Here is a 14,042-nt window from a genome sequence, read left to right on the forward strand (position 1 = left end):
GGATGGAGTGTTGTGCTGCCTTTAATCACTGTTGTGCAGATAACTACACGCAAATGTGAATAATAAGCATATACGGTAGATGGCAAGTCAGCTAAATATTTGTGAATGCTTTGTGATGGTTACTTCTTCAATATTTTATTTTTTTTGCCTCTATGACAAGTTCCCCATATGGTCTCCATTTGCCACTTCACTGTACAGCGCAGAGGTTTTCCAGAATGCACACAGCCAGCTAGCATTTTCCCTCTCTGCCTCCTTGTCCCAAAGAGACTTAGATTGCTCTGGTCTTTAATTTCAGTGATTGTATCTTTTACGGATGAAACATTGCGTCAGACGTTTTAATTAACAGACAAAGATGCTTTGATGCAACAAGCTACTTCAAGATTTTTTTTTTTTTTTTTTTACTGATGCCACACTTAAAACACTGAGATATGAGTTAGAGGTTCAAGATTAAAGAAAAGAAGGGTCACACATTAAATAACTTTTTGAAAAATCTGACATGGTCTGGGGGAAAGCTATGGTTTTAGTGTAACGCGTGCACACATAGGAAGGCTCCGAACACAGAACTGTTACCCAGCCTGTAAAGTAAGACGACATAGAATTAAAATAAGACAGCTGGGGGGAGCCAGAAATAACACCTACCACTAATGGCAGGGTTGTGTGCATTTGGTGCCTTTTAATTTGTAAGGAACTTAGTTATGTGAGTTGGATATATCTGGTTTGGATCCCACTGTATTACAGGGCACACACCAGACAGATATTATGGGCGGAGTGCTTAGCAAGTTTCTGATTACATGGGCTCAGTCTGGTGCCCATGTCTTCACCTTCGAAAAGTTGAGCAGGCAAAGAAACCACAGGTATAAAACACGTTAGGCAAAACAGTTATTTATGTTTTTTTATGTTTATATTTAATCCGAAATGTTTGCTTGTTTAATGCAGCAACATTTCAAAGCTTTGTGTTATAGTGTTTGTTTGATGCAAGGCTCAGGATGGTGCCATTCATCATGATTTAGCGGGACAAATAAGTACAAGAAACTGTCCACCGGCACTATCAGTGTTATGGCTTTGTGACATCATTCATCTTGTGCCATCATTGAGTAAGCAGACAATACAGTGTGATTACTCTGAGTGCTGATCACAGACGTCCCATCGATCCCGAGGGAGCTCGGCCTAATCAAGCAGCTCCCTCGTACACAATAAGACAGCGGCCCACAAGGTCAGCCTCAAAGTCACACATACCCAGCACTTAAATGTAATGGTTATCTTTTTGTGGCGCTGTCATTGTGAGTTATTTCATTGGCTTTAATAAGGTTTTGATGTATGCGTCTCCTCTCGTTCCTCTCATGTTATGATCTGTGGTGGCTTTTCCCGTGAGGTACCGCAGGACCATGGAGGCCTTCTTTGTGCCCAGTCCCAGGTGCAGGGAGATTACAGTGGCATCATGATTAACTCCACAAGTTTAAAGCACTTTTTACATCAAACCGCTACGTCGTGCTGTAACTTTTTATTGTCCCATTTGTGATCCTCCATGTACCAGTGCAGTTTATGGCACAACAAAGCATCTTTGCCGTTGTGATCCTTTTTGTTCAAAGGCTGGAGCATAAATGATAGATCTACTGGGACACCTGTTCTAATTTTACTTTAGATTTACACAAAGAATTCCTCAAATTGTTGAGCTATTGTTCAACAATCTTTGCAAAGCCTTTAAATCCACATAACCCGCTTTCTGCTGCATATACCTATCAGTTAACCTTTGTGGATTGATTCGGCAGTTACTTAAGCTCCTACAATGGAATGATGCAATGGAAATGCCAAAGTGGTTTAAGAGATGGGTGACCAGATGGGGGGCAGGGGGGTCCCGCAAATTGGATTGTATTTTTAAGTGTCCATATGGTCACCCAGTTCAAACACTGACAGGGACAGAAATTGATTCTTTTTTAATTAAAAGTAACCATATCCACCTCGGAGAGGCACTCGGAGAGTAATGCAGTTAGAACACAGCTGTGGTCCGCGCACATCATACAGACAGCCGCAGTGGCAGCACGACTGCGGTGGAGGGGGAGCTAAACAACAGCAAACGTACCGGAGAAAGCAATAAGATGTGAGAACAGGAGGCTTTGAGATCTGTGGTGGTTGGACAGATTTGATGAGAAGTTGTTTTCATAAGCTAGGGTGGCAGTGGCAGAATTCAGGGAGGAAAGGGTCATCGGAGGGTAATGACGTGAGATTAATAGTTTAATTAGCGAGCTCGATAGCAGGGCTTGAGGCAGTCACCAAAATTCTCTGCTTCGTCCCGGGTCTCGGTTGTTCCACAGGATGACAGGAAACACTGGTGTCAATCCAGATAAGGGCAGATAAAAAGTGACATTTCAGTTCTGTGTTCATAATCACATCTTTATTGACTGCAATAACTCTAATTCCTTACTGTTAGTTGTTACGCTTTCTATTGCAATCTCTCTCAATGTTAGTCTGCACTGAATTTAAATAATTTGCTATAACTAGAGAGTTAATGCAGGTTTAATTTGGGTTGAGAGGTATGTGAGAAGTATCTGGCATTACAGCATGCCCAGTCAACTGTTTTGGCAAACCATTGATGAAACTTATTGAATTGAACAAAATCAAGTACCTTGTAAGCACATTGTTACAAACTCATGTAGACTTTTACACCCTCATCTCAGGTGCATTGGAATGCATTTATTAATTATATTCATATTATATGAATTTAAATTTAGGCAGCTCTAGGACAGGGAGCAGAATAAAACGGCTCATCTCAAGTGGAATCTGTCATTAATAAATGTTCACCTTTTCTTCTCAAAGCTTCAAAATGATAAGAAAGGCAACAATGACCACATTGTTAAGGCAGAATCTCTTTGTTGTACCATGTTTCTGTTATTACATAATTCAATTTCCTCCTCAATTTGGGCTAGTGGAGACTTGAATCACTTAAGGCCTGCGGGCCATGTGGGTGAGAGGATCAGAACAATGGTAGGGGCTCTCTCGAGTCTCAGAGGAAAAGCTAATCAAAGGGAGGCAAATTAATGAGGTTAGTGGGGTCGCAGGAGGTTGTGTGGTAATGGATGATGAGCTAACCCCAGAACGGGATTTCCGAAGAAACTTGAGGCTATCTTAGCATCTGTGTCCCCAGCCCAGCACCTCCGGGGATTACTTAACACACTTAACACAGTTTCTCCACTTGGTCTATTAATGTCAGGGTTTGGACCAAGGTCCCCGACCAGGTGCCTGAAACGCCTTCTGTGATCCCACAGCATCTAACAGATTGTGGCTTGGATTGCCATTATAAAGATAGTACGTTCTATAACTTCTTACATATTCAAGCTGCATTCAGAACGCTGCATTCAAAATGTCTTTTCCCTCTATGTATGCAAGTGTCCCTGGGTTGACACCCACACATGCCTTCAAACAATCAGACGTCCTTCGTAGTGTCAAAATGAAAAAACAAAAACAAACACTCCATTTCATGACAGCGCAATGAGCAAGTTTCACAAAGCGAGCTCGGTTGGAGGAGATGCTGCCCCAGGAGTGTGTAAATGAGCTGTGCAGTTCAGCTGCCACATTAGCAGGCTTGTCTGATCGGTCAAGGCCACATGCATACAGAGCTTATTCATGGGAGACGGGCTGTGTGGCAGACTACACCTCAGTTGTTTTCAGGTAATGGTGAGGCTTCTGCAAAGTCTTGGCTTGTAATACATGTACAATTTGCCAAATTTTATACAATGTATTTAAAGGGATGAAAAAAAACATTTAGCTACAAAAAAAAGTCCATTGTAAGGCGCTAGTACAGAGAAACGATTGTGGAGTCTCTGCCTTTTATCTAATGTCTGTTAAATGTCTCCCATACGGAAGCAGGTGGATTGAAAGAAGTTAGAGATAGTGAGTCATCTTTGATTGGATCTATGCTGGGGCGCCAGTTTAAATACCACAGGTAATGTAACACTTCAGACTACTGGTCTCACCATCCAAAAACACAATTAAGCATTCATCGTTGCTTATTTTTGAACAGTTGCCTTAAATTTCCTGCTCCAAGCATCTTTTATTTTGTATATGATTTCAAATGTCATATAGTATATTGACTAAAAGTGAAGAAGCAAGAGAGCAGACTTGAGAGAAGCCTCCCTCGTTCATAATCAGCTTGTGAAGATGAAAGCCATTACATTAATGTTGTTCACACTAGAAAGAGATGAGTGAAGGGTAATTGCACTCAGAGCTTCTTCTTCTCCACTGTCTTGAATAATTCAGGGAGGGTTGGAAGGCCTGACAGAAAGTCCGTCTTCGCTGTCCACAGCGGTATTGAAAGTTTGATGTTTTTTGTTGTCTCTAGGTTTAAACATTTTAAGTACAGCATCTCAGTAATGATGAATAACACCACTCTTACGGTTACACTTTAGTTCTGATAACACTTAAAGCTCTATCCATCTTTGGCCACTACATTGTCAGTCTAAGAGAAAAAGTTTCTAATGATTTTCGTGTCATCATAAGTGAAGGAAGTGTGAACCGAATATTAAGGAGTTGGAGCGGACAGTGCGGGGAAGCTAGAGTATCCCACCAAAACCTACAAAGACATTTGTTCAGTTTGAATCCAGGATCTTCTCATTGGGAGGTGACAGTAGTAGACACCCAAGCTGCTGTCTCTCCTTCATCTTCCTCTGTATCTGTCTGTAGTGCACTGTGAGACTTACACCGCAACTGCACCAAATAATTAGAACATTAATCAACCGTTATTGATTTTTTTTTTTTTATTAATGGATTTTTTTGTTGCAAAAATTAAAAGCCATTTTCTGACCCATGGTCTAAAAATGTGAAGAATGTTATGCTTTTCTTTGCCTCGCACTGCAATAAATAGGAGATACTTGGGTTTTGAATTGCTTCCTGAACAATGTCTCAATGAGCCGTGGGTCTACAAGAAGCATTTTTCACAATTTCCTGACATTTTGCAGGGAAAAAAAATCCATATTGTATAAAACATCATTACTTGGACACTGTCCTAATTGACACTGCAAAAGAATTTAAGGAGCTGTTGAACTGCTGCACTGTAGTCTTTATACTGACCATTTCTATCATAATGTGATCTCAATTTGACAGGTTTGAAATTCACATTTTTGTACAAAACAAAAACAAATTGTCTTAAACTGAAATAGACTGAACAAGGGGAGAGATTATATAAAACAATGCTTCATGCTATTAAGTCATATGGTCCCTCGACATGAACTGTAAAATGTGGTACATGTGCCATTTCTAACGACAAATCAGCCAATGCTTCTTCATATTCAGCCATAAAACAGAAGTGCAGATAGCAAACATGATGATTATTGGTTTAAACAAACAGCCTGAAGTGCAGTCGACTTTATTGGGGTAAATAACTTGCAGGAAAGGCAGCTTTATATGGAATTAATTGCAAACAAGCTGCCCGCTAATGGCTTAAAAAGGCCTTAATGGAAGTGTTCCATTAAAACAACCAGTGCTGATGCCATCAGACAAATTTCCACTAAGTGTTGCCTCATGAAAATGATAACTTGCTAATCCATTATTAATAAGAATTAATGGTTTTCTCTCTGCTGTGTGTGTATCGATCTCTGATACTCTACCCTACAGAGTAGCTCTCACTGGGCACTCTGGCAAGCTTGGGAATAGACTAATTGTTAGCCAGCAAGAGCCATTTACACGATTCTCCCTGTTGTCGCTGCATCTATTACAAGGCTTGTTCTGAGGCTTTCAAAGAGCAAAGAGCAAGAAAACTTCTCATGTCATCAAATTATTATGTATAAATTGCTATTTTAGAAATCAATCATATCCACCTTAAGTACACTTCTCCTGTTGTCATTATTTTTACATTGAAGACCAATTTCTTGTCTTCTCTCCAGGCTGTTTTCTCAAAACTTCCAGATGACCAATCCCATTTCAAAGAGATCTATATCAATGATAAAGTAACACATCTGTAGCCCTTCTTTAGTTCAGGGACCCCCCCCCCCCCATGCCTTTCATCTAACTAATGACCTAAGACCCCACGAATACTGCTGCAGGCATGAGGTTAACTGACAGAATCTGTTTAATCCCCCACACACAGAGCAGCCGGCAGCCTTTAGACTCCTCCACCGCTTTCTAAAACCAAGATCTATGTAGATTTGTCGATAAGCCTGCACTCAGGGTTAAATTTAAATTTCGCATCAACAGCGCACAAATGTGCCTCTTTAATGTGTACTCCAGTAAATCACCACATTGCAGCATACAGACTAAATGCTATGAACTAGTTCTACTAATTGCCATTAGAATAAGTTAGCACTTTATATTAAGCTTTTGGTCATAAGGCATTAAAAGGGTTTACATTAATTTCCCTAATAACCCTATGATTTGTGTAATAATGAGGTTTACATCTATCATTATGCATGGCAGCCTACAAGAAACACTTGGACTAAATTTATTATTTTTTAGTTTGATTAATTCATGCTGTCCATTCATTAGTTAAAACACGAAAGGTTCTTTGTTCTTGTTAAAGAAAATGTTTTTTTCGTCCACCCTCAGCCACTGGTTGTGTGCAGCATCAATGTTTGACTTCTGTTTCTTTTCTTTTGTAATTAAAAGCAGTCTTTTGCTGATGTGATGTGACAAACTAGACATGTTTGCCTGCTTTGAATTTTAGCATAATTGCGACAGAATTGCTGCGATGTTGAAAAAAAACGTGTTCAATATTGGAGTCTTCAACCTCAGCCCTTAAAACTGCAGGAGTTTGCAGTTAAAACAGTTATGGTACCACATTCAATGCATTAGCAGAGAGAAGAAGGGCATACGTTAAAAGCCTTGTCAAGATAGGAGTTTTGAATTTGATATATCATTGCACAGAGAGAGTGCAACTCAAAGCTTGCAGTCATGGCTGAGAGAGGGATTTGCATAGGTAGGCTTCTGTGTTTTCCACCTCACCCCTTCCATTGTTTTCATGTGACAACTGCCTGACAACCAGGAAAATAGGACACAGGCAAGGAAAAAAAGGTTGAGTCTGGATTTTGTTTCTCTAAGAAAAGAACTGACAAACCCGCCAGTTTGAGATCCTCACCCACCTGCAGTGGCACAGTGATGGAGGAAGGAAAACAGTTCTCAGACCGAGGCTCACTATTAAAGTACAGTATGGACATTCTTGAGATTTTATGACCGAATGCTTGATCAAATCTGCACTAACGACGTCAGCTTCAAATTTAGTAACAGTTTGGCCTTCAGGCTGGAGGTGAACTATGAAAACTCACAAGAGGCCCGTTTATCCCAGTCGCCTGCTTATCCCAAAAAATTCTCATGATTTCTAAGACGCATTAACTTCTGACTTCAGTAGTTTTTTGGCAACACAAGATTCGTTTCAAGCAAGCGCAGAGGACGGTTTAAATTTTTCCTGAGTAGCAAAGTGAAAGTACTTCAGGGCAATTTAGATGCAACTACTGTGGACAGATGTTAGCAGCAACTCTTGAAAGTCAGATTGGTGATAATAACATCTTAAGGATTCCAGCCGTGCACGCACTGATGCATGTTCAGGCATACATTCTTAATGCTTATCAGGTTAGAATCGTGAAGAAAGCTCTCCTGCTGCCTCCTGCATTTGCGTCACCGTCACATTTTCGCTGTTATAGAAAAGGAAAAAAAAACAAGGTATCTCGCTGTGCATTCCTATGTCAAGAGCCAGTCGTAAGGTTTTAATTTGTAACTATAAACATTTACAAGTGTGACTGCCTTGTAGTTAGATTTATTGGTGTCATAAATCACTTGTGGCACCCGGATACTAGATTTAGCAATTAATATATTAGAAAACAGCGTCAAGACAGTAGATTTCCACATGGAGACTGATTAAAGGTCTCATATATCTGCACTGTATTTCATAATATGCTGTTTTTTTTTTTTTTTACATAAATACAAATAGGAGATCTTTCCTCAAAATCAACACCAAAAAGACAGAACGTCTAACATGAGATAATGTTTTCATATATTAATTTAGCCTTTTGTGTAAACCTGTCTTGGTCTTGATTTTATTTAGACTTATTCAACTCTTGTACAGTTGTTCAATACTTTAACTCAGCCCTTTGTTTGCAAACTGAAAAATACACGAGGTGGAATTGACTTTAAATTAGTAGGATTTATATTTTTCCTTGAGGTGTACCAGAAAGGATGACTGCCACTGAGTTGCTACATGGCGTTTTCCACTGCGGTGGTCTCTTTCTTCAGCCAGTTGAATTCAAATGTGTGTATCCTTATCGAATGGACGTGTTATGTATTCATGCACATTTCAGTGCCTGCAGGCTTGCATATCCCTTTTTATTGTATATCGCCTGAACCCCTTAAGAAAAAAAAAGCACCTCGAGCAAAGACAGCCAGCACCAGCTCTCCTGCTCGAGCCAAGGGGAGGCAGAGAGTGATGATGGGATCGGTGGGCCAGGAGAACGTGTTTGCTAAAGGCTCCATCCGAATTCGAATTAGGTGCAATGTTATGTTAACTAGATATTGACCCCATGTCCCACCTTCTTCCAACAGTGTTATATTAGAACACATAAAAAAAAAAAGAGAAGAATAGTGGAAGCCATTGATGGGTTTTCCCCAGCGTATGCTCAGTGATGGAAGGTTCGCAGCTCTTCTGTGTACACAACATAATGATTTACCTCTTTGTGCTTGTCTCCATGGGGCAGTCTTCTCGTCTGTGGTTTAGGTGTTTCCCACCTCCCTCTTTAATGACTCTACCGAGGAAACATGAGCTGACGGAGTTGGTAATAAGGACATTGTCTCAGGTTGCTGAAGCCAGGATTATGCATGCCGGAGGCTGTATATAAAGCTTAAAGAATGGAGGCTGAATTGAGGAGCTAAGGTGGCTCATTGTAGCATCATGTCAGCTTTGACGGGCTGTCAGTGAAATACACATTCCATTGTCCTATGCACAATGATGCAGGGTGTGGTGCCCAGTTATACCCTAAAGGCAAACAGAGGAAATAACAGTTGGATGAGAGCTTCGGGGTAGTCCTCCATGTTGTTGTAAACAAGCATTATCTGCGAGGTCAGAAAGATGTACAGAATCTCAATGCAGTAGTTGCCTTGAGGGAGATTCCAACAGATTTGGACTTGCCATCCAAAAAAAACCAAACCAAAAAGACAAGAAAGGGTGAGGAATTCAACATGATACAGTGTCATGCAGACACAAAGACGGCATTTTTCTCCCATGACCGAGCTGCAGGTGTGCACAGCAACAATACCAGCTTGGATTTTCTCTTGGTTGCCTTTGTGAGGAGAAAGTGATACCCAAACATAACCAAGTTTTAAATTCTGGTGTGAAAAAAAGGCTCCAACGTCACTTTCACCTACTCCTCGATCCACTTCCTGCTGTTTTAACCTGCAATTAACTTCCTTCCCTCCCTCTAACCCTGCACTTCATCTATCCCAGGCTTGCCAAGTTTTATCAAATCCCCCGAGGACCAGACAGGCATCTCAGGCGGAGTTGCATCGTTTGTGTGCCAGGCCACCGGGGAGCCCAAGCCTAGAATCACCTGGATGAAGAAAGGGAAGAAAGTCAGCTCCCAGCGCTTCGAGGTGGGTACTTAGGCACGACTTTCATATCTCTGAGCACTTGTGCTCACATGTACACTCATAATGCAGGTGAGCACAACACACGTGTTGAAATATTGCAGGCGTCAACTTAAGACTGCTGTTTGCAACCTCTCATTAAGACACATCCACACTTGCCGCATTCATACAAATCACACGTTCACGTTCAGTGAATTGCCCTGTTATTGAGCATCAAACCAACTCCTCTCTTCTCCAACTAAAACCAGACGAACTTCCGTTCTCTTTAATCTCTCCCTATCTTGATTCTTATAGTCTTCTTCATCTACTTCTTACTTGCCACACCCTCATCCTTTTCCCTCTGTTTCTCAGCTACACTATCTCTAGCCACACACCCCCTTGATGTATTACTTGATGTTTTTTTCCCCCCAACCTGTTTTAAACACACACGAACAGAAGGAAATGCCTTAGGTGGGAACTGTCACTGTTTCAGAACAGACATATTTCTGTAATATACATTTTTGCCCCAAGAAATTCTTATCAGGAGGGACTACACGTGAGACATTGTGTGACGTTTACTCCACAAGCTCACTCATAGGAGTCCAGAAAACATTGTCGGGAAACAGCTAGAATGTAACTATGGCAGTTTTGGTTTTACACTCGTGGATAACTTTCCTTAATGTAATCCTAATTGGCATCCGGTTGTACACAGTTTCTCCTTTTTGTTCTTGTATGACGTCATACAGTATGACTCACTCCAAACAGCATGGCTGATTTTCATTTTGTTTCACACTGTATATTTAGTGCAAATGAAAAGGAAAAGAAAAAGGAACTATGCAACTTTTCAACTCTCTCACATCAGAAACGCTAAACTAAACAAAACAAAAAAAGAAAAAAATTCCAAAGTTTCATATGCAAGCCAAACTGGATTGCATTTATATCTTGCAGTATTGTAATATCTTTGGAAATGTAAAAAGAGGCCTCTGAAAATAACATTCTTGCCCTTTTGCTTTGCTGTGGTTCTCACAGGTGATTGAGTTTGATGAAGGCTCGGGCTCCGTACTGCGGATTCAGCCGCTGCGCACCCACAGAGACGAAGCCATTTACGAGTGCACAGCCGCTAACACTGCTGGCGAGATCAACACCAGTGCCAAGCTTACAGTGCTGGAAGGTAAGATAAGTCTTTTTTTTCACTTGATTTGTCTCTATCTTGCTTCCACTTTCAATTCTTTCTTTAAAACGTTCCCCCTCCATTTGCTGCCAGTGGTTTTTGAAGCTTTTATTCCATATATCCAAAAGCAAATATCAGTGTTTGCCTTAATAATTCTTACATAAACATTTGCTAAATCTTTGGATTCCAGGCATTGGCGGTGCCGTGAAGAAGTTATGTCTTAATCTAAACCCCGCAAGGTTAAAGAAAATGCAAGGAATGCGTTTTTAAATAAGTTCGCATAAAGCTCACCTATGACTTGGAATTTAGTTATATTTTCAGATATATTTACGCTTTTTGGCCATAATGCTTTGTCGTCCTTTTGTTGAGCCTCTTCTGGATCATGTGTCATGACATGAATAAAGCCACAGTCCGTGGAAATAAAGATAAACAGTTGATTACAAACTGAAATGCTTAAACACGTGACTTGCATCGATGTTCATACATCAGTAATTCCCTGCTTGTCTGCAGAACCTTCAGAAAAATGCTCCGTATAAACAATTTCTTGGTGTTGAGAGTGCTTTCCACATGTAGGAATGCCCTCCTTGCCTGCAGGCTATTTTGACCTCCACGGACTCCCCTTCCTCTTCTTGCAATAGAGTAAATGTATCAGATTTTCATGCTGCACATCCCTTTAGACAAATGACTGAGCAGTGAATGTGATTATTTTTTTCTTCAATTGATTGTAATTTTGTCATGTGGTTGCTATTCACCACAGGAGTTGATTTCATTAGAAACTTTGAATAAAAAACTCCAGAGCTTGCCAGAGGGAGGATTCAGGCTGTCCATAGCCATTACTCTTGCATTAAAGCAGATCCCCTCTCATTCAAACACAGCCTCTCCATCCCATGTTCGAATTGCATCTTTCTTTACACCCACCCTTCCTCTTTTCCTCTGTCCACGCTGATTTGATGATATCATCTTCTTGGCTTGCGTAATCTTCCCGAAGGGACTTTTCTTCGGCGCAAAGAAAGGTTTTCTATTTACCTCTCTCCTGCACAGTATCATGAAGAATATTGTTGCCTGCACAAGCAAGCAACACTGACGTGACCTGGAGCTCTTGTGAGCGTGATGAGATTAATCACAGTTTCAGTGTCGGGGGGGGGGGGGGCAAAAAGGACACCGGGGTCGAATTTCTTCAGCTCGTGAAATGAAGACTGTCAACGCTAATACTCAACAATGAACAACTGTTCTCATCAGTAGAAGTGTTTTGGATGAAGTTGCCTCATCTGTAATCATGCACTCTCGCATACCAAACAGACGTGTCGTATGATTCGTTAATCCCCAGGACTTTACTCATCCTAATTTGATGCATAGATTTTCAGCATTTGACAGGCTCAAGACCTTTAACCAGGACAGGGTTAGCCACACTGTCTGTGTTTTGGGCTATCCTATAAACCCTTATAATGTACAGCTACTGAAAGCTTCATGAAACAATACTTTTGTGCTGAGTGAAGGAGTGGCTCGTGTTGATGGGGCTCTCGGATGTCGACACCTGAGCTGCTTTCAGCGCACTATTTTGGCCAAACAAACCAAAACAATGTAGGCTCTTAAATACCTTGGGACAGCTGTTCTCAGCTTACCATCTCAAGCAAAATCTCCTGCATTATCCGCCCAGAGCAAAATGGCACACAGCCAAAGCAAATGTTGAAGTTGATGTCTTAGTCAAAACTTTGGAAAGGTAACCAGAAAGATACTTTTATTTCTGAGTATGGACTCTAATAGGAGGTTTCCAGGTTGTTTGTATGTGAATGATGCTTGTCAGAACAGATGAGAACAGCTCTGTCAAACCTGTGGCTGTGCTTTTAAGTGTTTCTGCCCGTTTTTGTAAAATAATTTATTCGTATGATTTGAACATTAACCAAGCAAGAGCCGAAGCACTCTGCATTTGATGATAATGATGGTGTTGCAACAGGGTCGACATGGTCTCTCTGCTGATTTTAAGATGCATAAAACAAAAAGAACCCAAAACTGCACCACGCTTCCTCTTTGGTACGCTTTAGTTAAAAGGATTACGTGTAGCTTAGTATTTAGTGTTGCACATGAAGCCGCAAACACTTGAAAGGTAAAAGTTGCGATAACCTTTTGTTTAGCCTCTTTGCTTTATTCTTTTTTTACTTAATGCAGACTCAGTGGCTGGGTAAGGACAGAAGAACACATCATATTCAATCAAAATAACTCCCTGTATCTGTTTGTCAAGAACCCTGAGGATGAGCTGGGCTTATGCTCAGACAAGCACTATGTGCATGCACACAAACAACAGTACACAGAGTCATGCATACTGTATTAACTGTCACAAACACTCTCAGTACTAACATGCATACCCTAAGAGAGCGCCAACTTCAACTCTACTCCATTTTTAGACTATTGTTTGTAGCCTGGTGATACATCAAGTTCATATCAGCAGCACTACATAAGAAAACACTGGGGCAGCACCAAACTGATGGAGACTAATGATCCTACCCCTTAATGGGCTGTTGGTAGCCTGAAGGTTTGATAAGACCGTGTCACATATGCAAGTCGCTTTTTCACTTTATGGACCAAATGATAAAATCTGGAGAAAATGCACAAGAAACCTGCTGTTCCTGTAAATTAAATTCACCAAAGAGTCTTTGAGCAAGGCACAGGACCGGTACCAGTGCTCAGCAAATGCTGGTCTCCCAATGTGAACGTGTTAAGAATGAAAGTAAAGAAATGAGCATTGCTGAAAAACATGTCACGTCTCAGTCAACCTTCACTGAATAAATAAAGGTTGAAAAATGACTTCATAAGCAAAAATGTCATGTTTCTTCTTTCATTTGAAACGAAAAATTCACAGCCCCCACACGGAATGCATGTACATGTGACTTTGCATACACATGAACTCTTCATAACACAATGAGAGTCCCCATCCAGAGATGCAGTGAAGTCATTATAGCACTAAGTCGATTTGGATTATAGGTTTTAGCAGAGCGAAGGAAGGTCGAGCATTAATTATGATTATTTCACATACTGGCTCTTTATTATGCTCTGCCAATCCTGCAAAATATGGATTATGACAGTCATACCAGTGCAGATTTACACGTGCTTTCAGTGTTGGTTGAAGAAAAGTATCAAGGTTCAGGAGTGCATTATACTGACTGGATCACTTGCTTCTAATTTTTAGCTTAATTCAGTTGGACTATGTTAATTATATCAGTACTCCTGACTTCCTGTCTAACACACCTAATATTTTAAGTTAAATTCTTTATTTATTTATTTATTTATTTATTGGCCAATGGTTTTAGATTAAAGGTAGGGTAGGAGATCCTGGATT

The 14,042-nt window shown here is 40.6% G+C and overlaps 1 protein-coding gene across 19 annotated transcripts in view; it reads left to right on the forward strand.

The window, feature by feature from the left end:
* LOC142398801 (receptor-type tyrosine-protein phosphatase F) overlaps positions 1 to 14,042 on the forward strand; it is a 171,995-nt gene that overhangs the window by 60,146 nt on the left and 97,807 nt on the right. For all 19 annotated transcript variants that reach the window (XM_075482978.1, XM_075482976.1, XM_075482984.1 and 16 more), the window contains 2 exons: positions 9,419 to 9,564; positions 10,567 to 10,708. In XM_075482978.1, coding sequence (XP_075339093.1) covers positions 9,419 to 9,564; positions 10,567 to 10,708 — 288 coding nt within the window. The remainder of the gene's footprint in view (positions 1 to 9,418; positions 9,565 to 10,566; positions 10,709 to 14,042) is intronic.

Source organism: Odontesthes bonariensis, chromosome 14 (assembly GCF_027942865.1).
Source record: "Odontesthes bonariensis isolate fOdoBon6 chromosome 14, fOdoBon6.hap1, whole genome shotgun sequence".
NCBI lineage: Eukaryota > Metazoa > Chordata > Actinopteri > Atheriniformes > Atherinopsidae > Odontesthes > Odontesthes bonariensis.